This window comes from Arvicanthis niloticus, chromosome 10, assembly GCF_011762505.2.
Source record: "Arvicanthis niloticus isolate mArvNil1 chromosome 10, mArvNil1.pat.X, whole genome shotgun sequence".
Classification (NCBI taxonomy): Eukaryota; Metazoa; Chordata; class Mammalia; order Rodentia; family Muridae; genus Arvicanthis; species Arvicanthis niloticus.
This window is the reverse complement of record NC_047667.1, coordinates 8315204-8339784: the sequence shown is the minus strand read 5'-3', so window position 1 is coordinate 8339784 and position 24581 is coordinate 8315204. Positions and strand designations below refer to the sequence as shown.

Here is a 24581-nt window from a genome sequence, read left to right as displayed (position 1 = left end):
AGACTAAAGAAACACGATGGCACTAGTACAGCCACCACACGAACTGCATGTGTAGCTAAGTATCCTCCTAAGAGTCTGAGACCAGGGAGGGTACGGGTTGGTTAAAACAAGAGAGGGCTCAGTTGCTAAGGCCTCTGCACAAGGACTTAAGTTTAATCTCCACAATCTACATTAAAAAAGGAAGAAAGGCATGCGCTGGCAAGATGGCTCACACAGTAAAAACACTTCCTGTGCAGGCCTGATGCCCTGAGTGGAAGGAGAGAACTGACTCCTGAAATTGTCCTCTGACCCCCACCTGCGTGTATCCAGCGGCATGAGCATGCCTGCACACATATTCACTAAGAATTAAAAAGCCAGGAATGGTGGCAGTTTGAGTACCAGGACCAGGGAGGTAGAGTCATGCCACTGATCTGTGGGGTTCTCTGCTCTGGCCAGTCAGCCCAGGCCACTTGTCAAGTTCCAGGCCAGTGAGAGAGTCTGCCTCACAATAAAAGGGGGACAATACTTGAAGAACACTCAACGGTGTCTTCTTGCCTTCACAAGCACATACACACGTACACATACACTTACATAAGTGTACACACACACACACACACAACCACACAAAGAATGACTTGAAGAATTTTCAAGAAAAATGAAAACCAAACCACAAATCTAAATATACAGTGCCTAAGCTGTTCCTGACCATGTGCTAGCTAGAGGCTGCAGGAGAAAACAGCAGGGGTGCAGAGTCAAGGTGAGCCTAGGCATGCAAAGCAGACGGCCTGCCAACATAGCACCTCAGAACACTGTGTCCTGTTGGCATCCTTAGGTCACTGTGATAGCAGTATGTGACCTTCTAGGTACAAGCCTCCCATGCTGACAGAGTACTGAGAAATTTAACTGAGGCAGGAGATTTTTTCACTCTTTTCCTGGGCCATTTAAGAGAACCTCATATTTTCTAAACCATTTTTCAAGGAAAAAATGGTAAATTTTAACTTATATTTAAGAGTGGATTGTACAGATTTTTAATATTGAGATGCCCAATTTACACAGATAGGTTCCGGCTAGATAGTAAGTCCTCAAATATCACTTTAGTTTAGTTAACTAGAACTTTAATAATAATAAAAACTGTGTGTACGGTGCTTTGCCTGCATATAAGTATGTGCACCATGCCGTGCTTACTACCCTCGGAGTCAGAAGAGGGCATCCGATGCCCTGGGACAGGAATGACAGAAGGTTGTGAGCTGCCATATCAGTGCTGAGAATTCAACCTGAGTCTTCTGGAAGAACAGCCAGTTCTCTAGCTGCAGAGGCCTCTCTCCAGCCTCCTTACTTCACTTTAATCTCACTCCAACCTTGTCTTTCTGTCAGGCGTGTCTAACCTTCTGACACTGCCGTATTTAATACTGTTATCTACAAAGTGCATGAGAACTGCACAATTGAGTTGAAAAAAAAAAAAAAAAAGTGGGAGTCCAACAGGTAAAGGTGAAGCTTGCTAAAGCTTGCTGAAGCTTGCTGGCCTGAGTCTGACTACTGGGTTCCACGTGGTGGAAGCAAAGAACTGATCTCCAATAAACTGTCTTCTATCTCCACTGTGCAGGCGTACATGTGTGCATATGTAAGACAAAGTATAAGAAAAATCACACACACATACAGAAGGGGGGGGGAGGAGATATCTAGTGCTTTAAGTACTTTTATAATTTTGTGTTGGATTGCATTTACAGCCACCCTGAGGTCCAAACTGATGGTTGGACACACCTGAATCCTAGATGACAATCTGAGGAGGTCAAAGCAGTAATTGCCCAAGCAGCCAAACCATGGCTAGGGAAAAACACTACCCTCAGGGTCTCACTCTCTCTGCAGATGTAACAACTGCTCTACTCATAAGCCCTCATCCATAAGCACACCAGAAGGAGTGGTCACGGCTCAGTGAGGTCATACCCACTTGCCAACTTGACTTTGCTGCAGTTCTAAATCCACCATTCTGGTTTCCATAGTACCTGTTAACGGAGGTTGTTACAGGACTTCTTCATGCGTATGTACGTGTATACTGGTCAGATATCAGTCTTTGGTGTCATTCCCCTGGAGCTGTCCATCTTTTTTCTCTTCTTTTTTTTTTTTCCTCCTCCCTAACACCCATCTTGTCTGTCCGTCCATCCTTCTTCCTTCCTGTCCTTCCTTCAGACAGGGTCTCATTTCCTCAGGGTTTGCTGAGTAGGGTTGCTAGCAATCCTATGGTTATGCTTATTTCTTCCTACCCAGACTGACTTTTTAATGTGGGTTCTGGAGATCAGTTAGGTCTTCACACTTACACAGCAGGGACTTCATTAAGTAAGTTAACCATGTCTCCAGCCCTGGACTCACTTTTTGAGGACAGCTCTTTACATTCTGAACACGCCTAGCCTTTCCAGGTTAAGGAACCACAGAGGCTCAACATGTCAACATGCAGCTGGCCGGTGACTGCTGAGGTACTGGGACCTGGGAGCACAGGTGTACTTTGTGATCATTTTAGATGTGTGGTTTCTCAGCTCTAATGTCAGCAGGAGGAATTTTACTCCAAACAACCCAGGCCAAGTTAAAGGGAAAAGATTCATTTGCATGAAATTTCATTTTGGGTCCTGCCTTCTCCCACCCAGCCCTGTTTGCACTTGGCCACAGAGCTAGCTCACCTCCTTGTGGGAGTCTTTGTGGGCTTCCAGAGTCTTCATGATCGTCAGTTCTGCATAGTTTTTGAATCTTGCTGGCTGGTTTCTCAGAATCTCCCGTAAAACTCTCAGTGCCAGAGCTCGAATGGAATGCTAGGTGAGAGAGGAAAGGAAATGTCACCCAACAGTACATGCCCACAGCATGCATGAGCCTACAGGTTAGGCCCTGTCCCAGCTGCTCTGGCCTCTTAACAGGCCCCTCGACATGTCTACTCAACATGGGCTGGCTGGACAGTCAACTCCACAGGCACTGATGAGTGGTGACATCTTCAGGACCCACTACCTGGAGAGACTGGCACAGGTTTCTTTAGAATGAGCCCCACACTGTAGATCAAGTGAAGATGGCACACCTAATTTATGGCCAGTCCCTGTCCTTTCTAGACTTCCTGAAGCTGGGGCTCATGAGTAATCCTTGTGTGAAACATGCACAGGGATGAGGCCGAAGCACTCGATCTTCTTTCATGGACAGGCCTGCCAGGCTGTGAACTCTCTGAGGTCAGCTGGAGACCCGTTTGCTCCTGACCTTCTGGGTGATGAGGTCACCTGTGCAACAGGCCTCTAGCTGTTAAGGCCCCAGTCATGTGTCTGGAGGAAAGCCATTCCAAACAGACGCCTAATCTCAAGAAAAGAGAGCACAGTTTACTGCAAACAGAGCCAAGAAGCACATCCTGATTCCTTGTCACTCAACTGTGCCCTGTGAAAACTCACACATAAAGCACCTGCCCTCCACATGACATCATCCCATCTTCCCCCGGAGCCCAGCCAAGTGTGACTGCCTCCACAGACAATACTTTGAAGAAAAGTTGGCGTGGGCCCTTCATTACTGCTCCCTAGCTTTACTTATCCCTAAACCCCACCGTTAATCCCAAGAGTTAGAAAGCAATTCCAGGGCAGGCAGCATTTACTGCTGTCTGCTTCCCTGCTTTCTGCTGGCATCAGTCACTACCACTGTGACCCTGGGTCTGGCCTATGACCTCTCACTGTGCTAGCTTCTTGGAAAGCCTCCCAGCCCTGTGCTCTAGCTGTGTCTGCTAGGCCGTGCAAAGCCAATGTGGAAAGATGGACCCCAACTTATGACACTTCATCCCAGCTGTCCCTTTGATTCTATGTCGGTGGCCTGCTTCACAGTAGAAGGCAAGATTCTGACTAGGTCACCTGCCCCATCTGTACCTACTTTCAGTGCTACTAAGAATCAGGTATGGTCATGGCCCAGGCATGCTTCAAAGCCTTGTCTGCGACATTCAAATGTCCCAGCATGAAGGCTTGGTTTTACAACTATTAATACAGCTTGAGAGCTTGTCATCTGCCCTGCCAACATTAGCTAACACAGGCACAGGGTGAACCAAAATGAAATTTCCTGAAAGGCAGCACTTAGTAAGGCCTTAAAAAAAATATACTCTGGGCAGGCAAGGTGGCTTAGTGGGAAAGGTGCTTGCCAGTGAGTTCAATGACCTGAGTTTAATCCCCAAAATTCATATGAAAAAAGTGTCCTCTGACCTCCACATGTGTGTGTGTCTACATATGCACACACACACACAATTGAATAAACTAGTTTAAACATTTAAAAACAAACTTCTAAATTTCTTTACTTCACATGAAATAAAAGTGAAACCCATGAAGATGCACTCAGGAAGATTGCCTTCTACACTAATAGGGTTTGGGGATTTCTGTATTACTGTCTAGGTTCAGAAAGGTGTTTGTTTCATTGGCTGGGTGCCCAGCCAGTTACAGGGAGACTTGGGTCTGCACATGTGAGCTGGTGTGGCTGCTGGAGACTAGTGAGTGTTCAGGGACTATGTGGAACCCGGATGAACACTTGATTTGGTATAAGCCAGGCACACAACCCACACAGGAAAGCTGGTCAGCCCTGATCAGGAAAGACATCATAACACCACCATGGAAGTGTAAGTGCCTACATCTTTGTCTCCAAGAGTTTCCAGCAGCAGCAGCAGGATGGTCTTGAAGTGCTCCTCCCACACGCCCAGGCTGTCCTCCCTGGTGATCTTGAGCAGCTCCAGCAGTGCGCCCTTCCGCTCCTCCACACGCTCGTTGTGGTTAGATAGCTCCTTCAGTAAGTCAGCCACCAGGTCCGAGTGGTCAATGGGCACTGGGGAGACACACATGGCACCTCAAATGTTGGCCACAGGGCTCCTGGAGTGTTCTTTCCTACCACTGAGAGATGGATGCTATGCTTTCCCCTTCTACTCTGCCCTGCCTGGCTGCCAGCCTCCTGTTGTGTGCCTCCAACATTTTTACCAGGCTGTGAGAACAGAGAACCAGGCAGCTGTATGTCATCAGTGATCTGCGAGTCTTCCCTTCCCTTCCATTTTTACACAGAGATTAAAAGAAAAAAAAATTCAAGTGCTTGAGAGTCATCTTTTTCCAAACTTTCTTCAACTATCACAGTCTCTAATTATTAGATAACCTCTTGCCTGTAGGAGCCCATTCCAGTGCAAACATTCGCCCAAGGCCCTCCCATCCTCACATGCATCCATACATTCCCAAGACTCGGTCACTATCACATTGCCTAACGTCTGCTCTATTCTTGGGAATCAACATAGTCATCGACGCCAAGCAGCCAATCAAAGCGTGTAGACTATGCAAGACTGAAAGGCTTGCTCACGTCCACTAGCACTGCTCCCAGCAGGGTCTGGACTCAGCCGGTGGCTCAGAGGCACCTCGTTCCCTGTCCATACTCATTTAAGAGGCCTCAGCTGTGAAAAACCAACTTCAAACAGGGAGCACCAGGAGCCAATGGTGGAGATAAGCCATCACAAGTGCTCTCTTGAGGCATATTTGCATATTTCTTTAGCTCTCTGAGATCAGGAGGCAAGCACATAAGGCAGCTCAAAACAGACAGCTTCTCATTCCTCCTCGCCACCCCACCTTTCTTCTTTTCCTTCCATGGTGGTGGATAAAAACAACTGACACTCTAATCTCTGGTCAAGATCAGGATCGGAGAAGGAAGTGGTAAAGCAACTTCGCCAGCGAATGAAAAAGTCATCCACTCTGGCAGAAAGCACAAGTCACAGCGAACACTGACCACCCCAGCCTCACTCCAGGGACCCGCGTGTGGCAAATCCAGGGAAAAGACAATTCTAGGGCTGTTCCTGACCCCTGATGCCTCTTCAGTTTTGGACACCTGGAGAACTGTCTTCTACTCCACAGTATCAGGTCCTTTGTTCCCTTTGGGACTTGAACCTGCTCATAGAGCAGCCCCCTCTAAAATGCGCTCACTCTATCCAGACAGGCTGAAGCACCCATCCAGGAAGTGTGCCTCGCTTTCCTTGCTTTCTTCCTGGCAGGACGACCCAAGCATTTCATGATCACAGAAAGCATTCAGGCAGGTGTTAATTATTTAGAATTCTGATTTACTTAATTCTCCATTCAAACTCTAGTCAAACAAAACAGATGTACAATTTGAAAGAAAAATCACGTGGAGTTGCACTAGAACAAAGCAAGTGAATGTAGAGAGTGAGGTGGAGAAAGAAAAAGGTAAGTTGCTGGGACAAACATCATTAAGCCACTACCTGGTCACCCACAGCTTACTTGCTGGTGGACACTGGTCTTAGATTTAGCTTTGGTCCTGGAGATTGAATCCAGGGCCTCACAGTGCTAAGGACAATTCAATCCCTGAGCCACATTCTCTGTTCCTGGATACTGGTCTTGACATAGGACTCACAGAAAATCCAAGACATATCCCTATGTTATATTTTGGGCAAGTATCTTAATCTTTCTGAATCTATTTTATAACCTGTAAAACGAGAACAAGCATCTATAATCTCAAGAGTTAATGGGCATATGCTTTTTAGCTTAGTGCCGAGTGTAATGTAAGTGCTGTCAGATCCTACCTCTGAGACAGCATGGCACAGATTAGGAACACCCTGAGGAAGAGAGAAGCCTTGTCATGGTCTTGGGACCTCCCCTTCATGACTAAGAGCTGGGACAGTGTGGGCCAGGATTGTCACAGAGATCAAGCATAAGATGCCTGTGCCCTGTTGCACGCCCTGGTCGACGCATTCTAGCAAAGCCCCAGCAGCAGAGCCTCCATGGACAGACAGTAGGCATACAGAGGGCAAGCCCACACACCACAAGGGTCTTCCTAAGCCTAATCGCACATCGGGGACTCAATAAGCAGTTTTGAGCAAATGGTGGACTAGGACAGACCCCATATTTCTATTTGTGTTTGGTAGGGTGCACAGGGGTGTGATAGCAGAGCAAGGAGTCTAGGTGGCAGAGGAGGGGGCGGGGAGGCAAGCAGACAGACCGTCTCGGAGCTGCTCCATGTCATCGTCAAACACTGCTTCCTTCAGAGCCGTCTTGTCATAGGTGTTGATGGTGTCGGAATAGGGATACGGGTTGTATTCCCGTGCTCTTGGCCCCGGAAAGGCACGTGGAGGCTGCGTGTTGAGCAGGGAGGTCTTGTTGTCCAAAGCCATCCTGCCTCCTTCTACCTCACTACCTCCCCGGCCCTCGGTGGCAGGTGAGGCTGCTCCCCCATCTCTGGATACCTAGAAAAGAGCACAAAGTCAATCTAGAACCTTCTCCCACACCTGTTCATTTTCATCCTTCCTTCTCTCCGAGCCCTTTCTGTCTTTCTCTCCTTCTTTTTTTCTCACTCCTCTTCTCTTTCTTTCACAGGGTCTTACTATGTAGTCCTGGCTGGCCTTGAACTCAGATTCACAGCCACCCATGTGCTGGAATTAAAGGTCTGTACTACCATGCCCAGCCCACACTTTTTTTCTTTGATGCTTAGAAATTTCTTAGAGGGTCCAGAGATTTCCATTTGTAAGCTAGCTGATGACAAAATAACAGCTATTGGTATTTAATTTTATTTAAAACATTTTTTTTTAAAGAGAGGCAGAGACAGACAGAGAGCTCACGGAGGCCAGAAGAGGGCGTTCTTCCCTAGATTTAGAGTTACAGGCGATTGTGAGCTGCCTGACATGGGTGTGGGAACCAAATCTGGAAGAAGAGCAAGTGCTCGCATATGTGGAGCCACTGCTGTTTCTATCTAAACTGAGCCCCCCTCCCCCTTCTGCTTGGGTAGTAAGCCTCCTTTTCTGTGTTATTTGATGAGTCACTGTACTCATGAGTTGTCTGAAGGATCACCACCCCAGTCTAAAGAGCCCCTTGAATATCAAAAGGCACATCCTTCATTGTCCATTCTTGAGAAGCCTGCTTCAGACTTCGGTGGCTTCTGGCTCCAATGCCAACAGCAATGGCTTCTCAAGAGTAACTTAATAATACCCCATGGCAAAAGCTCAGAGCCTAAAGCACTTTGAACATCATCTACAAATCAGTCCCTTGGTTTGTACATATTCTGAGATAATCATGGGGGTGAAGCCGGATTATCTCAAAATCACCTCTAATCTTGAGCTGTAAGACTATCTACCACCCACACTCACTCTCCCATTCTCTGGAGATCTGTACTCAACTCTGTTTTTTTTCTCCCGAGTCTGTCTTAACAGTTGCCTCTCAGTGGCCTTTGGCTTGTGTGTGATAGTCTTGCAGTACTGGCTAGTTTTGTGTCTGCTCCACACAATACAGAGTCATCTGGGAAGAGGGAATGTCAACTGAGAAGACGACTCTGGCAGACTGGCCTGTGGGCAAGCCTGGAGTCCATTTTCTTAACCAATGATTAATGTGAGAGGGTCCGTCCACTGTGGGTGAAGCCTCTCTGGGTGTTATAAGAAAGCAGGCTGAACAAGCCATGAAGAACGAGTCAGTAGGAAGCACTCCTCCATGGCCTCTGCATCAGCTCCTGCCCTGACTTCCCTCAGGAATGGACTGACTGCCATGGAACTGTAAGCAGAAACAAACCTTTTCCCCCTTCCCAAGCTGCTATTGCTCATGGTGTTCGAGCACAGCAACAGAAACTAAGACATGGTATCAGGCCTCTAGCTTGGGCACAGTAGACTGTTCAGCCCCTACATAACAGTATTATGTGGACAAGTCTGGGCTGGCAATGGGCAAGGTATTTCCCCACCTGGACACGGCTTCCAGGAATCCAGAATGTATTTGGAGATTCCCACAAAACCGTATTTGTGCTGTTAACAAGATACAACTCTTATTCTATGTTTATATGGTTTTAAAAGTTGTGGTAAATACACATAACCTATCATTTCAACCATCCATAATCATATGCTTCAGTGACATTAAGTACATTCACTATGTTGTGTAACCATCAACACCATGTACACCCCAAACTTTCTCATTATCCTTGCAAAACCTCACACCTAATAGATAACAACTCCCCTGCCCCACAAACCGTGACTGTGTTCTCTACAAACCTGTCTATGCTAGGTATCTTATACAGGGAAAACAGCAAACACTTGGTCCTCCCCATGTGGCTCATTTCACTTGGCATTATTTCAAGTTCATCGAGGTCATGGCACAGCACAGATTTCTTTCCTTGTGACCACTGTCTGTCACATCTTTACCCATGCACCTGCTGATCCACACTGGGGTTGTATTCACCTTGGCTACTGTGGCCAATGATACTGTAAATGCTGGTCTACAGATACCCGTGTGAACCCACACTTGCAACTTTTTGTACATATACTTCATAAAAGATCTAGAATGCATTTCTCATTGACACCTGCAAATAAGATGCAATACTACATTTAAGATGCAGAGATAAATAATATAGAGATAGACCTCACAAAATAAGAGCAAAAAGTGTAGGCTATGTCCTTTTAAAAATTTATTTATTTATTTATTTATTTATTTACTTTAAGGTTTTTTTTTTTTTTTTTTTTTCCCAGTTTTTTTTTGAGACAGGGTTTCTCTGTGTAGCCCTGGCTGTCCTGGAACTCACTCTGTAGACCAGGCTGGCCTCGAACTCAGAAATCCGCCTGCCTCTGCCTCCCAAGTGCTGGGATTAAATGCAACACCACTGCCCGGCTTTAGGCAGTTATTAGCATGATCCTTAGTAGGAGGTAATTTGTGGGTGACTTTATAACTCTCTTAAAAACTATAGCACAAGGTCCCCAATGGAGGAGTTAGAGAAAGGACCAAAGGAGCTAAAGGGGTTTGCAACCTCAAAGGAAGAACAATAATATCAACCAACCAGACCCCCCAGAGCTCCCAGGGACCAAACTACTGACCAAAGAGTACACATGGAAGGACCCATGGCTCCAGCCACATAAATAGCAAAGGAAGGCCTTGTCAGGCATCAATGGGAGGGGAGGCCCTTGGTCCCATGAAGGCTCAATGCCCCAGAGTAGGGGAATTCAAGGGTAGGTGGGTGGGTGGGTGAGCACCCTCATAGAAGTAGGGGATAGAAGATGGGATAGGGGATTTGGGGGGGGGGGGAGAATAACATTTGAAATGTAAATAAAGAAAATATCTAATTAAAAAATATATACATCTGACCAAAAACAAACCTACAGCATGGCTCTAATGAACTGTCACTTGTAAAGAGTGCTGAGGAACATCTAGGGGCTGGGGAGACGCTCAGCAGTTACGAACGTGACCTGCTCTTGCAGTGGACCTAAGTTTGGTCCCCAGCACTCATGTCTGGACCTCACTACCACACATGACTCTAGTTCCAGAGGATTCCAATGGCTTCTCCTGGCCTCTATGGGTGCAAAGCACACATGCAGGCAAAACACTCATACACAGAAAATAAAAATTAAATTAAATTAAAAAAATCTTAAAAACATAATTAACCTTTATTTTCTAAGCACTTTAATGGAACTATTTCTTTAGAAAATTAACAATAATAACAGTAATAACAGTAATAGTAGTATTAGTAATAATAATAATAATAATAATAATAATAATAATAATAATTGTGTGGGTAAGCATATGCCTGCATGTGCATATCTCTGTGTGTGTTGTGGTCAGAAGACAAATTCACGGACTCTGTTCTCTTTCCTCCTTTGTGTTTCAGGGATTGAACAGAGCAGTGAGTACTTCTGCCCTCTGAGCCACCTTGCCAGTCTTCCAACCTTACTTTGTATGTGTATTTCTTCTCCATCCTTCTCTACGTGTAGAGTTTACAAAGATGGGAATTCTAGGATACATACAATTGACATTTGTTCTCCTCACTGTATAAGCAATTTATGCGTAGATAAAACTCTGTGGTGATCATGAGTAACCACACTACTACTTTTCTTACTTGTGCTTTAATAAAGTGGACACCCTTTTTTAAAAGGTTGCAGATAATATTGAAACATGCTACTTTGTGGAAATACACTGTTCTTTTCTTTTGTTGAGCTCTTTACTTAGGATAAATTATTGGTAAAGTTGACATTCACTCTTGTTAAACACAGTCCTAGTGACTTCCAGACCATTCCCTTCATCTCACATAGCACCTGCATTTCACTGATTACAGTCTCTCTTCACTCAGTGTCATAATGTCTACAGAAAGTAAACTGGAACCCAGATGCCTTGTCCCTGCACTGTGGGGAGCCAACAGAAGGCAGCTATCATCCTTGCAGAAAATTTGAGCCATATACCCTGACAAGAGACTTGTTTTCAACAGCCTACAACAGCTGAGCACATTCTGATAACATCTTGTTTTAGATACCCAGGATTTTCCCTTGGGTGTGTGAGACTTAAAGGTGTGACTTAAGAAGTGAGACTTATGAAAGGCAAGAGGCAGACAGAAGAGGGGACTGGAAACTTGGAGGGACTAATGGACTAGGAACTTGGGATTTGGAACTAGGAGACTTGGGACTTGGACTAGGAACAAGGGACTTGGAAAGAGAGAAGAGAGACGAGAACAAACAGGACTGAATCATACTCTGTCTAGTCTCCATTCTTCACGTCTGCCCTCACTCTCTTGCTGAACCCTGACCCGCTGACCGGAACAGCAGTACTAGCCAAGCCAATTTTGGCCCCCAAGCTTTTGGCAGTATGGGTTCCAACATCTGGCCGAGCAGTCCTCGACACTGCACCTCTGTAATTGCTTAACGTTTTCCCCTCCAACATTTTTAACACTGGCATTTCTTGTGTGAACCATCACCCACCAGCTCTAGTTTGCTTCTATGCATTGTCTTGGCAAGCTAGGCCTGCCTGCCTGTGCAGTTTAAAAAGAGATAACACTAGCTCTGACTTGACTGAAAATGTGTCTGTACTAGTTTGTGTTTGTCAACTTGACACTAATTATCATCACATGGGAGGAATGACCCTCAGTTAAGGAAATGGCTCCATTAGACTGGCCTGTAGGGCATTTTCTTGATTTGATTGAATAGGTGGTGCCACCCCTGGACAGGTAGTCTTGGGTTGTATAAGACAGCCATGCAGCTGAGCAATGGTGGTACATACCTTTCATCTCAGCACTCAGAAAGACAGGTAGATCTCTGTAAGTTTGAGGCCAGTCTGGTTTACAGAGTGAGTTCTAGGACAGTCAGGGCTGTTATATCTAGAAACCCTTTCTCAAGAAACAAAAAAAAAACCAAACAAACAATAACAACAACAAAAATACAAAGCAAGCAAGAAAGCCATGGGGAAGAATCTAGTAAACAGTGTTCCTCTGTGGTTTCTGCTCCAGTGTTTGCTTCCAGCTTCTTGCCCTGGCTTCCCTCGACAATTGTTGTTGATGAAGTAAACTTTTTTCTTTTTGTCTTAATAAGGCTTTCTGTTGCTGTGAGAAAGCACCATGACCAAAACAACCTGGGAGAGGGGTATTTCAGCTAACATCTTTGAGGTCACACTCCATTACCAAAAGATGCCAGGGTAGGAACTCAGGGCAGGAACACAGAGACAGGAACTATCGGATGTCACAGAGAAACACTCCTTACTGGCTGTGTCTCCAAGGCTTGCTTAGCCTGCTTTCTCATAGCATCCAGAGGCATAAGCCCAGGGGTGGCACTGCCCATAGTGAGCTGGACCTTCCTACATCAGTCATCAATCAAGAAAATGTACCACAGTCAATCTGGTGGGGGCACTGTTCTCAGTTGAGGTTCCCCCCTCTTCCTTAATGACTCTAGATTGTGTCAAGTTGACATAAACCTAGCTAGCCACTCCCCAGGTTAATATGTATCACATCAACAGAGAAGCAAACTAGGACAGTGCCACTGGTACTTAGGGCACTGGATCATGATCTCTGTGCATACATATGGTCTTGGGAATTGAATCCAGGCCTCAAGATGCTAAGCACGTGCTCTACTACTGAACTGTAACGGTTGGATTTTATATTGGTGGCACCCAATCTGACTTGTTTTTATGGTGCTGCCATGTTCCTGACTAGGCAAGGCCTGAGGCCAGTGGCGAGTACTCACTGCTGCCACGGCTCAGGCTGGCCAGAAGCACCGTCCCTGGTACCCATGAGATGCCATCGTGGGAGATGGCTCTGTCAATCTACCACGCTGTCTCCACAATGCTTGGCTGAGCCCAGACCATCCTGCCATCCACGCAGTACCCGGTAGAAATGAGACTCTAAAGCTTAATTATTATCCAAAGGCTTTATATAATTGGCAATGCTAAATTAACAAGATGCCCACACAATTAGAGGTGCTTCCCAATATCTAACCTTTAGATATAAATCGTTACCTAGGACCATCCTGGACCTGTTAGGAGCCGCGGTTAGCGGTGATAGCATTCGCCATTACAAGATGGCTCGGGCATCCTGTGCTCCCACAAGTAAACAACTAACTGCGCAGGTGCAAAAGGCAAAAGCGTGCCAAAGTCACTGCCCATCCCGGGGCATAATATGAGATAATGAGTGAACAGCCAATCAGAAGTAAACACACCACTCTAGGGTGTATATAAGCAGTGCCTTTTCCGGGCTTGGTGTCTTCCGTTTCTACTGATACAAGAATAAAGCCTCGCTGTGGTAACTACCCGAACACTGCCTCTCGTGTCTCTTTCACGGGCAAAGGGGACACGGAAGAGGCCCGGAATATGGACCCATGGCTCCTATATCTCTCCTCTCTTCCTAGCTTCTCCTCTTCCTCTCCTCTCAGACTCCTCACTCCACCTACCTCTCATACAGCCCAATCTCTGAGCTTTATACAAATGTAGTGGGAAAATATCCCACTACACTCCACCTCTGATATTTACCCCTATGCCAATCATCACCTTCTGGCAATGTTGTCTGTCATAAACAGCCACTCCCTGAAATTCAGTCAGCTCTTCATATGCACAGGCTCTTTCTCAGTGGAGTCAGTCAAATATGTACCAGAATATTCATTAAAAGGCTGGTATCCAAACTAAATGTATACAGACTATGTTCTTAAACTTTTATTTTTAATTGGGTTGGGGTGGGGCAGAGAGACGGCTCAGTGGTTAAGGGCACTTGTTGCTCTTCTGGAGGATGCAAGTGGCTCTAAGCATTCACTCACCTGGTGCCTTATAAGCATTCACAACTCCACTTCCAGGGGGATCTGACACATTCTTCTGAACTCTGTGGGAACCAGGCACACATACGGTACACACACACACACACACACACAGAGGCACATAGAACATTCAGACACATAAAATAAATCTAATAACTTTATTCACTAATGTCTGTCTATCTGTCTGTCTGTCTGTCTGTCTGTCTGTCTATCTATCTATTGATCGGGGATATTCACACATGTGAAAGTCAGAGGACAACTTGTGAGAGTTGGTTCTTTCCCTCCAGCAAGTGAGTTCCAGGGATCAAACTTAGGTCATGATCTCTTACCTGATGAGGCAACTATTCTTATCACTATTTACTAAATGGCAGTGTAACAGACACACAGTATTTCTGTTAGAACATTCTAGTAGGTGCTACAACATCTAGAGATGACCTGAGTACACTTGAGGATACAGAGGACTCAGGCACTGCAGAGCTGCAGATAACGAGGGATGATTGCATTGTATTTTTAAAGTGTGTGCGTGTGTGCGCGTGTTGCATGCACCTGTGTGGGTTTATGTGCATCAAGTATGTATAGGAACCCTTGGGAGAGAAAGAAGACATCAGCTCCCCTGGAACTCGAGTTACAGGAAGCTGCCTCATTTTGGTGCTGGGAACTGAAGGCTGTGCGGTATTTTAGTGTCTCACTCTTTTACTCTCTTCTCTATCCCTGAAACTCTGACTCCTGTCCCCTCCCTTCATAGGGCCCTTGGAAATACAAGGTTTCTCGTGCCTCTCTTTACTTTCTTTTGTCTAGTTTTACTCCTTTTAGCGCTCATCAAGGCATTTGTACAAAATATGACCTCACCCTTGGCTTCCCTGGGGCTGTAGCTCCCCAGGGCTCTGTCCCCACCAGGTGCCTGGGCACTTCAGCCTTCACTTGTTTTCCCTCTCCACCCCCCCCACCCCCCCCACCCCCCAATGACAGAATCACTTCTCAGTGCCTCTCAAATCTCTACTCTGGACTCAGCTACTGACCTAAACTCCCAATACCACTAATTAGTTTGCTTAGTTGATCTGCAGGCTCTGGCATCCACATATACCCAAGTTAAGTCCATGATGTTCTGAACAGATTACTGCATGCTTGCTCACTTTCTTCTCCTTCTCAGACCAGATCACATCAGCCTGAATCAAGAGCCCAGGAGGTTTCTGGCCCCTCTGTTAACTTCTTTTAGTCTAGTGCAGTGGTTCTTAACCTTCCCAATGCTGCGACCCTTTAAAACATCCCTCATACTATAAAGACCTCCAACCATAAAGTTATTTTTGTCGCTACTTCATAACTAATTTTGCTACAGTTGGGAGTCGTACTGTAACTATCTGATAAACAGGACGGTGTTAGACTACCTCTGTGAAAGGCTCGTTTGCCCTTCCAGTTAAGAGCCACTGTGCTAGGGCTTCTGGCTCCCTGAAATTTGGCTTTCAGACAAATCCCACCATGCCAAGCATTTTAGTTTGTTTTTGTTTTTCAAGGTAAGATGTCTCTGTGTAGTTCCAGCTGTCCTGGAACACACTCTGGAGACCAAGCTGGCCTCTAAGTCACAGACCTGTGCCTTTCTCTTGAGTGTTGGGATTTTACCATAACCACCCCAAAACAAGCTTTTTTTTTTTTTTTTTTTTTCCCCTTTAAAATGTGGTTCTGAGGCAGGAGTCAGGCCCCTCATGGTTGTGAGGCAAATACTTACAGGAATGAAAACAGGCCCAAGACAAAGGAACAAAAGCTGAGAACCGCTCTTCTGAAATGTCCTAAAACTAACTGCCTTAGGCTTCTAAAAATACTATTACTTTAACACCAGAGCAGAGAACACTGTCACCAGGGAGTTGAGTGAGGGAAAGTCACAAGTTGCTGCCACTGCTGGCAAGCAGTTAACCAGGCCCAGGATATACTCACGATATCACAATCTTTCTTGCCATCTCGTTTGATTGGCTCGTTTAGATCCTCCTGGCTCCGGAAGCTGAACTTTTCGATGGCTTCTGTAACTCCACGCAAAGAGCTGTAGATCTCTTCAGAGTTCAGGTTCTCCGTGTCATAGTCCAGCATGCTATAATCAGAAAAAAAAATAGTATTTTTTTTGAAAAACCTGAGGTATGTGCATAAAACCAAAACACAGGCCTTGCTGATTTACAATTTAGAGTAGGACTCATTATACTTGGGTTTTCAGTTAATTGGAACAAAAGGGGACAACTCTTGTCAGGGCACTGCCACTGGCCATCTTCCATGTCACAGGCAGCCCCAGACACAGTACACCAGCACCCGGGAACCAGTGAGAACGAAAGCACGAGGCGAGGATGAGAGAACGCAGGGGTGACGGGGGTGACGGAATGCACACAGGGATGACGGTGGAAGGTAACTTTCTTACCTTGAAGATGAAAAAAGCTACTTTAGTTGTTACTGGTCTCAAATGTACAAACTCTAGAGGAACAGGCACATGGAAATAAGCTAGAACTACAGACACTTCTGAAGAGCAAAACAAACCACTTTACAAGGTCGGCTAGGCACACCAGAATCCAGTCCAGAGCAACAACTAAGACCCCATGTCAAAAGACACCAGCTTGGAATTCAAAGTTGACCTAATCTCATCGGCCCCTGCGGCTCCAAGTCCCACGTGGTCTAACCCAGGAGCTTGCTGGGAACACCTGATTCTTCTGTGAAGGCCAACACTTAAAGAGATGAGCCACTTTCCTGAATGAACATCAAAAAACACTTCTAGAAAAATGTCCCCTATGGAAAAGTGATGCCAACTGCTATCCTTTGAGACACTAATAAAAATACACCATAGAGCAGAAATGCTTTTTAAAAAGAAAAAAGTATTTTGGTGTCCTGCAGTTTGTCAACAAATTCTTTAGATGTAAGAAAAAGCTACAACAGAGAGGGTCATGAGAAGAAAACACCCACGCACACCTTTCCTGAAATTAAAAAAAAAAAAAAAAAAAAAAAAAAAGCACAGGATGGGTAGACAAGAACAAAGCATGGTGGGACAATTAACTAAGGACAGTTTGAAAAAAAAAAAAAACAGCTTAAACACTGCTTGTTTTATGAAAGCATTTGGAGTAGATTAAGTGAGAATCTCCTACAGGCTCTGACATTTCAATCCTTGGTCCCTAACTGGCGGCACTGTTTGGGGTGTGGGTACTAGGAGGAAGTATGTCATTCAGTATGGGCTTTGGCAATAAGAGGCTTTGCCTACTTTCTAGTATGATCTCTCTGCATCATCCTTGCTTTTGAAGTTGTGAGCTCTCAGCTTCCTCTTCCTGCCGCCACGCCTGCTACTTCAATGCCTCCCACCATGATGGACTCTTACCCTCAGGAACTGTAAACCCAAATAAACCTTCTAGATGCTCCCTTGGTCATGGTGTTCCATCATAGCAACAGAAGAATATTACACAAGTTGGCACCAGAGACTGGGCTACTGCTCTGAAGAACCTGGCCATGCTAGTATGTTCACTTTGGAACTCTGAGCTAGAAAAGTGATTAACTGCTCTCAGAAGAGCCATCCTGTAGGAGCCCGGAAAACAGCAGGTGCTGAGGGCAATGCAGACTGCAGAGGCCCAGCTCAGGAGGTTGCAGAGGGCAGCAGTATTAGGACTGGACTAGAGACATTCCTGTGATATTTTGGGAAAGAACCTGCCTGAGGCTAAATTTAAAAGCAATGGGCTAATTTCTTTGGTTTGGGAAATTTCAAGACAGGGGTAACACTGAATCTGTAGCAAAGTTGTTACTGAATCAGTCTTCAAGGAAAAAGAATAAATGGGGTAGAGAGAAATAAAAATCACATTGTGGAGAGAAAAGAGTGCTGAGAAGCTGTATGTTGTAGTCAAGACTTGTGCTGAAATAGAGGCTGTTCATGAGACTAGCAGATAAAGACAGGCGTGCTCTGCACAGGCAGGACCACCCAGCTAAGCATCTAATGCGCTGCTGTGCTGACCTGGGTAGGATTGTCCATGTGGTACTGGTTTTAGAGGCAGGAATGATGCAAGAGGGAAAGATTTTTCCTTAAGTTTCAGAGAGAGAGAATGTGTGGTGGGGAATCCAGGAGAGGGCAAGAAGCTATATGAGAGGTGGAGGCTTCAAGATGTTGGAGATGCCAGAGCCATGAGATACCTGTCAAGTAAAGCTGTACACAGGAAGGAGAACCAGCCTAAGGAAGTGAGAGACATCAAAAGCAGCAAAGCTGGAGGGGCAGAGAAATCTGACCCCTTTGAAATGAAAGCCCCACACAATGGACCTAGAGCTAGAGGATTCAGCAACTGCCCTGCCAGTTGTCTTATGTTGGTCCAGTATTTCCTGATTATACCCCTTCCCTTCCTTCTAAAATGGTAATGTCTCTTCTGTGCCATTATACACTGGATACACTGGAAATACATAAGTTGCCCGTTGATTGTACAGGGAGTTACAATTAAGAGATTACCTAGAATCTCAGAAGAGATGGGGCTTTAGACTGAAAAGATTATGGGAACTTTGAAATTAGGCTGAACACGTTTGGTATCATCATATGGCTATGAGTCTATGCCCATAGTTGAATCTCTCAGCTCCCTGCTGTCATGGCTGCCACTTGCTGCTATGCCTCTCTGCCAGGATCCCTCTAGAACCATAAGCCCAAACTAAGTTGTCTATTTTATCACAGCAATAGAAAAGTAACTGATACAGTAGTCGAGAAAAGACAAGATGCTGAAGGCTAACTCACTTATACAAAGTCCTGAGCCAGCCAGAGCTGGGCGCACCGAACCGAGCAACAGCATCGTTAGTTCTTTAACAAGGTGAGAACTGAAGTAACAAGGTGTCCACCGGTGAGATTCCTTCCTACCGGCAACACTGCCAAGCCATGCATTGCACAAGAAGCAAATTTCCTCTAAGTTAAAAACAACCAGAATTTACTAAGTTCCTCCCTTGGAAAGTGTCATAGAAATAGCCACCGGAGGGTGCACTGATCCAAGTATTGTTTCATGCTGGCTACAGCAACAGCCCTGAGCTCACTCTCATGGACGGAAGCTATGCACCTAGCACTACAAAGCTGGTCCAGACAGAATGTATCTTTCTTGATAAATGGAAGAAAGCATGTGTCAGCTGTATTAGGAGAGTTCTGACAACACATGTCAGCTCAAAGACTAGCCTGGGCACCTAATGAAAACAAACACGATCCCTGAACACATCTGCAGCTGCAACTCAACGTGCATAGCCATGAGAAGTTAAATTAAAAACTACACAGAGCAGTACTCAAGGGTTCCAGGCATTTGGAGCTCACAGGTTGTTCTCAAGGCAACTGTACAGAACTACTCAAAGTATGACCAGAGAGAACATTCCATGTCCCTGTCCTAGGCAGTCTGCAACACCAGCTTATGCACAGGAGTGTTTATACATCTGACCAGTACACTATTTTTATAGAGAGAGATTGAATATTATGACTCAAATAAAAAATATATATATACAAGATGTAAAAGAATGCCTTAAATACTTTAAATCACAAAAACCAAATATAACAGCATAGCCCATGCAAAAGAAAAAAAATGGAAAGAGTGATGGATGGACAAGAGGTGGTCTGGAGAAACGGTCAGTCTTTAAGGGATGTCACAATATTATTTTCAATGTGTCTCTTCAGAAAATGTTGGCTTTCAGATAAACTCACCCCATGATTTTCAACCCAAACTCCCTTAAAATATTTCACTCCAGTTCCAATGGCTGCCCTGTCACAATGGCCTCTTGTGAAGAGAGGAAAGTAAAGGCTCTGCCAGCTGTTGTCCCCTTTGTCACTTTGCAGGAATGAACAGCTCCAGCTGTCACATTGGCAGCAGCATGTGTACAATCCCTGAGGTTACTTCTTCAAGTGCCCCTTGGAATGAAGCTCTGGGTGCAAGAGATGACTGCTCTCTAGTGACCAGCAACATCCCCTTCTGCTTGATCTTGTCTACTGTTGGCCTTTTTTCAGATCAATAACCTTTAAGCCTTCAGTTCGTAGGGGAAATTTTCCCCAGGAAAGCTGTCATCAGGCAGTGAGTTAGACTAACAACCCTAAGTCTATTTGTTTTCAATGTTTATCTTTTGTTTTTGTGTTTGTATGTGCACATGCTTGCATAGGCACTCAGAGCCCAGACTGTGAGCCCCCTGAGAGAGGTGCTAGGTCTGAAACTCTGATAGAACAGTAAGTGCTCCTCTCTAGCCCCCAACCCTGAGACTTGAGGGGTGACCCATGAAGACCGTGCAGACTGGTGAGGTGAATCTGCATGTGACACAGAGTGCCCCAGTTTAGCCTGGAGACAATCCCAGGACAGAACTGTTTGGGTGAACGCTCAAGCCTTGGTCACCTGTAAACTTTCCAATTAGACATTGAGTGAGAGGCTTCACTGTGAGCCTTAGATTATGAAGTGTAACTCAGTCAACCAGCAGACACTGACCTAAGGGCAGGTCATGTCACCCTAATGTAGCCCAGTGATTACCCTGTGGAGAACCAAATGGTAGGTGGGAAAGGACATGGGTCAGAATGATAAAAAGAAACCCATGGGGAGAGAGGAAGTCTGTTTTTTGGCCCCCCCCCTTTTTTTTTTTTTGTCATTTAAGGGCTAAGAATACCAGGTATAGAGAAAGAGAATACTTTTGCTAATGAAATCAATAGAGTCTTCGAAACCCACTGGCTTTCTCTCCCTCAGTTGCTTACTGGAAGTTCTATTTACATCTTCCCCCGACCCTTAATGCTGGGCCTTGGGCATGTTAGGTAAGCATTCTACTACAGAGCCCCACCCCACAGTGTAAGCATTAACTATTACCAACTGAGTTAGACTCATGTTACACATGCATTTGGGAAAGGTGACTCTGGAGAGGGATGCCCTCCGGAGGCCAATGTTGACATCCCGCTGGGGGATGAGTGGGATGAAGGGTAAGCAGGGCAGGGTACTGGGGGAAGTCAACGAAGCAGGTCTACACTGGGTGACAGGTGTACCCCCAGAACAGTGACAAGCGCAGGCATCCAGAAAGTGGATAAAATCTGTGCATCAGCTATCATAGGAATGCATGGCAGCTGCTATGTTTGTTTCCTAGGTTTGATTTTTAAATTTTAAAAATTTAACATTATGCCTGTGTGTGTGTGTGCATGTGCACACGCTAAGACTCCATGGTGTACATGTGGAAGTCAGAGGGCAACTCTGTGGAGCAAGTATCTTCACCTCACAAGCCCTCTGGCTTTCTTAAGACTTTTATCCTTTTACACGGTTGGGTCCACACTCTTACAGAGCACAGTGACAGCGGGGGTTCTGCCCATGCAATGGCATGCATGCTCTCAGCTCTGGGTCTTCACAACAGTATTCACGAAACTGGAGCAGGTGTCTGAGGGAATATACACAACTTCCTTGAGATCATGAACATAATTGTTTTAAAACCTGACAGGAGCCATGTCTTTCTAGATGTGTAACACAGGGCACTAAGCCAGCGCTTGGCAGTTTCACTCCTACCAGCGGCGACAGCTTGCTAGGGACAAATAACTTTCTGTCTGAAAGTAGGGCACCTTTCCTAATTGATGCATTTATTTATTTCTTCGGCAGTACTGGAGTACTCATACAGGCTAGGTAAGAGCTCTGCCACGAAACTGTAACTTCAGCCCTAGGTAGGGCATTTTAGGGAAATGAGACAATGACACAGCCTATCCTGGTTTTTTTTTTTTTTTTGGTCAACCTGACTTGAGCTAGATATATCTGGGAAGAGGAACCTCAGTTGGGAAAATGTTTCCATCACATTGCTTGTAGGGCATTTTCTTGATTAATGATTAATGTGGGAGCCCACTGTGGGTGGTGTCATGCCCTGCGCAGGTGGTCCTGAGTGGTATAAGAAATCAGGCTGAGCAAGCCAGTAAGCAGCGCTCCTCCATGGCTACTGCTTCAGTTCCTGCCTTTAGTTCCCTCCCTGACTGCTCTGGAAGATGGACTCCACGCTGTAAGCAGAAACAAAGCCATTCCTCCTCAAGCTGTTTTGGTCATGCTGTTTTATCACAGCAGTGAAAAGCAAACTAAGATACACCTCTCAGGGCTTTCTGTTTGGTTGCTGTCAAACAGTATCCACGGAAATCAGTCTGTTTGTGCACTCACAGTAGGGACAGTGACTAGTGGAAAGCACAGTCTCACCCGACCCTTAGCAGAGCTCTTCTGCACCTGGGACTCACAGCAAGAAAACTGAGCTCACCGTTGTTCACTTGGAGATCATGATGGGTCCTGAATGCTATGCTAGGACACACAGCCCATGAGAGTAAATGGTGACGAATCTGGCTGGCCGGTTAAAGTGTCACTGTCCCTTCAATAGAGCAGCAGCCTGGCTCCTGAACCTGCTCCTGCCCCCACATCTCACACAGGCTCCATCCCTGCAAGTCTAAATGGAGGTAGGGTCTCACCAGAGGAGCTTGGAGACTTTCTCAAAGACCCAGGGCAATACTGGGAACACAATAATATTGTGACATCTTGAACAAATTTAACAGGTAGCATGTTACCTGGGAGAGTAAGAGCGCCTGAGAGTCTTGTGGGAGGGAGCGGTGGGAATGGAGTTAGGCTGAGAAAAGGGAGGTGGGGGCTTCGATAGCCCGTCGGCACTCCAACCCCACAACCGACTGCAGTGATCAGAAGAGGAAAATCAGAGAGAGAAAAACATAGGTGCAAAGGGGAGGGGAGGAGAAAGATGCTCCATCAGAGTTTCTTTAGAACTCCTCTTTCCTGACAAAGTCTCATAAAATCAACTAGAACAATATTTAGTACTTTGTACATGGAGGGAAAAAAGAACAGGTTCATTTTACACTTTGCTCTTCAGTTAGGACTGTTTTTATTCTTTTCTTCCCCAACCATGGGCTAAGGTGACTGCATTAATCAACTGAGGCTGGCTGATGAGATGGCTCAGCAGTTAAGAACACTGGTTGCTCTTCCAGAGGTCCTGAGTTCAATTCCCAGCAACTGCATGGTAGCTTATGACCATCTATAAAGGGATCTGATGCCCTCTTCTGGCGTATAGGTGTACACACAGACAGATGAGCTAGAGGCTAGCTTGGTCTACAGAGTGAGTTCCAGGATAGCCAAAGCTACGTGGAAAAATACTGTATGGAAACAAACAAACAAACAAACAAACAAACAAACAAACAAAAAACCTCAAAACCAAAGTCAAGTGAGGCCCCAGTGCAGCCATGCACATACCGTGAGAGGGCGTGCTTGTTTGCCTGGGTTGGACATGCACTGGAAGCACAGGAAACTAAGGATGCTGAGGTGGTACCTGAGTCATTTCAGAAATGACCAAGGCGGCACTCTCAAGACTTAATTCAAGTGGGACAGTTGAGGAGCTCTAGGACCACACTATAGTGTGGGGACTCCAAGGCAGCAGACAGTGCTGCTGAGCTGGGAATCTAGTCAGAGTTCAGAAGACAGGGTGCCATGGGAGGGTGGGTAGACGAAGCCAGTTAAGTCTCAGCTGGCTAGCTCAGAGGAGAAAATGAACTACAGACATGAAATGGCAGCCTCTTCTGTATCACCCATAGGAAACTAAAATGCACCTGGGAACACAGATGTCTAATTGTTTGTCACAGTGTCAGTAACTGATCTGGACTTGTGGAGGACCCCAGGGAAGTTCTAACTCCTACCACAAGTCTTGAGAACACAGGGCAGAGTCCATAGCATCCTGTCTACTGCAGCACAGTTTGTATATGTGTTTATATGGAGGTCAAGCGACAACCTCAGGTGCACCGTTACTAAGACACCTTCTATTTTTTATATGAGACAAGGCCTCTGAGTAGTTGGGAACTTCACCAAGTAGGCTAGGTAGGTTAGCTTGTGTGCACAGTCTGGGGATTAGTCTTCACCTCTTATCTCATTACTGCTGGGAATGCCTAGCCTTTTAAATTTGTTTTAATAAATGGGTTCTAAAGATTGAACTCAAGTCCTCAGGCTTGGAAGATTTACCAATTGAGCCATCACCACCTTCAGTGCTGCCAACAGTTCTCACAGCAGGCATCCCGAGGTGTTAGCATTCCTGAGGAGGCTCACAAAAGCCATTTGTAGGGAAAATACAGCCTGGAGATGAGAGGCCATTGTGGTACAGGATCTAAAGGCCCTTTTTCAAGCCACATTCTGGGCTAGGGATAAACAGAGAGGGAACAGGGATGGTACCCAAGTATGATTCCACACGTGGGCTTGCAGCTAGCCAGGAGAAACACAAGAGCTATCTGAAGGGCACATCTGTCAGTGCACCCAGAGGTAACCATGCAGTTCCATTCTGTTCTGGGACATATTCATCAGGAACATAAACCAGACTGCAGCAAGATCTTAGACACTTGCAACTGCAACTCTTTCTCTACTACAAAATTGTAATGGGTAAAATGAGCTAAAATATAAGTATGTGTTAAATGATAATCTCCACTCAGATATCATGTCATACTGGTCCGTTAGCTGGGAATGGCTGGTAGCCACCCAGAGCACACACTAACCAGTAATGGTACAGTCTACAACATGTTACCTGTAGACATCTCTGATACTACTGGGTTGATGAAAAGAACTTTCTCACCAGGGAGATCTCAAGTTACCATCGAATTAGAACTGTTATCACTTTAAAA

General features: G+C 45.6%; 1 protein-coding gene across 26 annotated transcripts in view; it reads right to left on the bottom strand.

Annotated features, from left to right (window-relative positions):
• Clasp1 (cytoplasmic linker associated protein 1) overlaps positions 1–24581 on the bottom strand; it is a 222816-nt gene that overhangs the window by 19518 nt on the left and 178717 nt on the right. For 16 of the 26 annotated variants that reach the window (XM_076941001.1, XM_076941002.1, XM_076941004.1 and 13 more), the window contains 5 exons: positions 22482–22598; positions 15908–16058; positions 6955–7198; positions 4604–4794; positions 2652–2780 (listed from right to left, as the gene is read on the bottom strand). In XM_076941001.1, the coding sequence (XP_076797116.1) occupies positions 2652–2780; positions 4604–4794; positions 6955–7198; positions 15908–16058; positions 22482–22598 (832 nt within the window). The remainder of the gene's footprint in view (positions 1–2651; positions 2781–4603; positions 4795–6954; positions 7199–15907; positions 16059–22481; positions 22599–24581) is intronic. The other 10 variants (XM_076941015.1, XM_076941025.1, XM_076941022.1 and 7 more) reach the window with 1 other exon arrangement.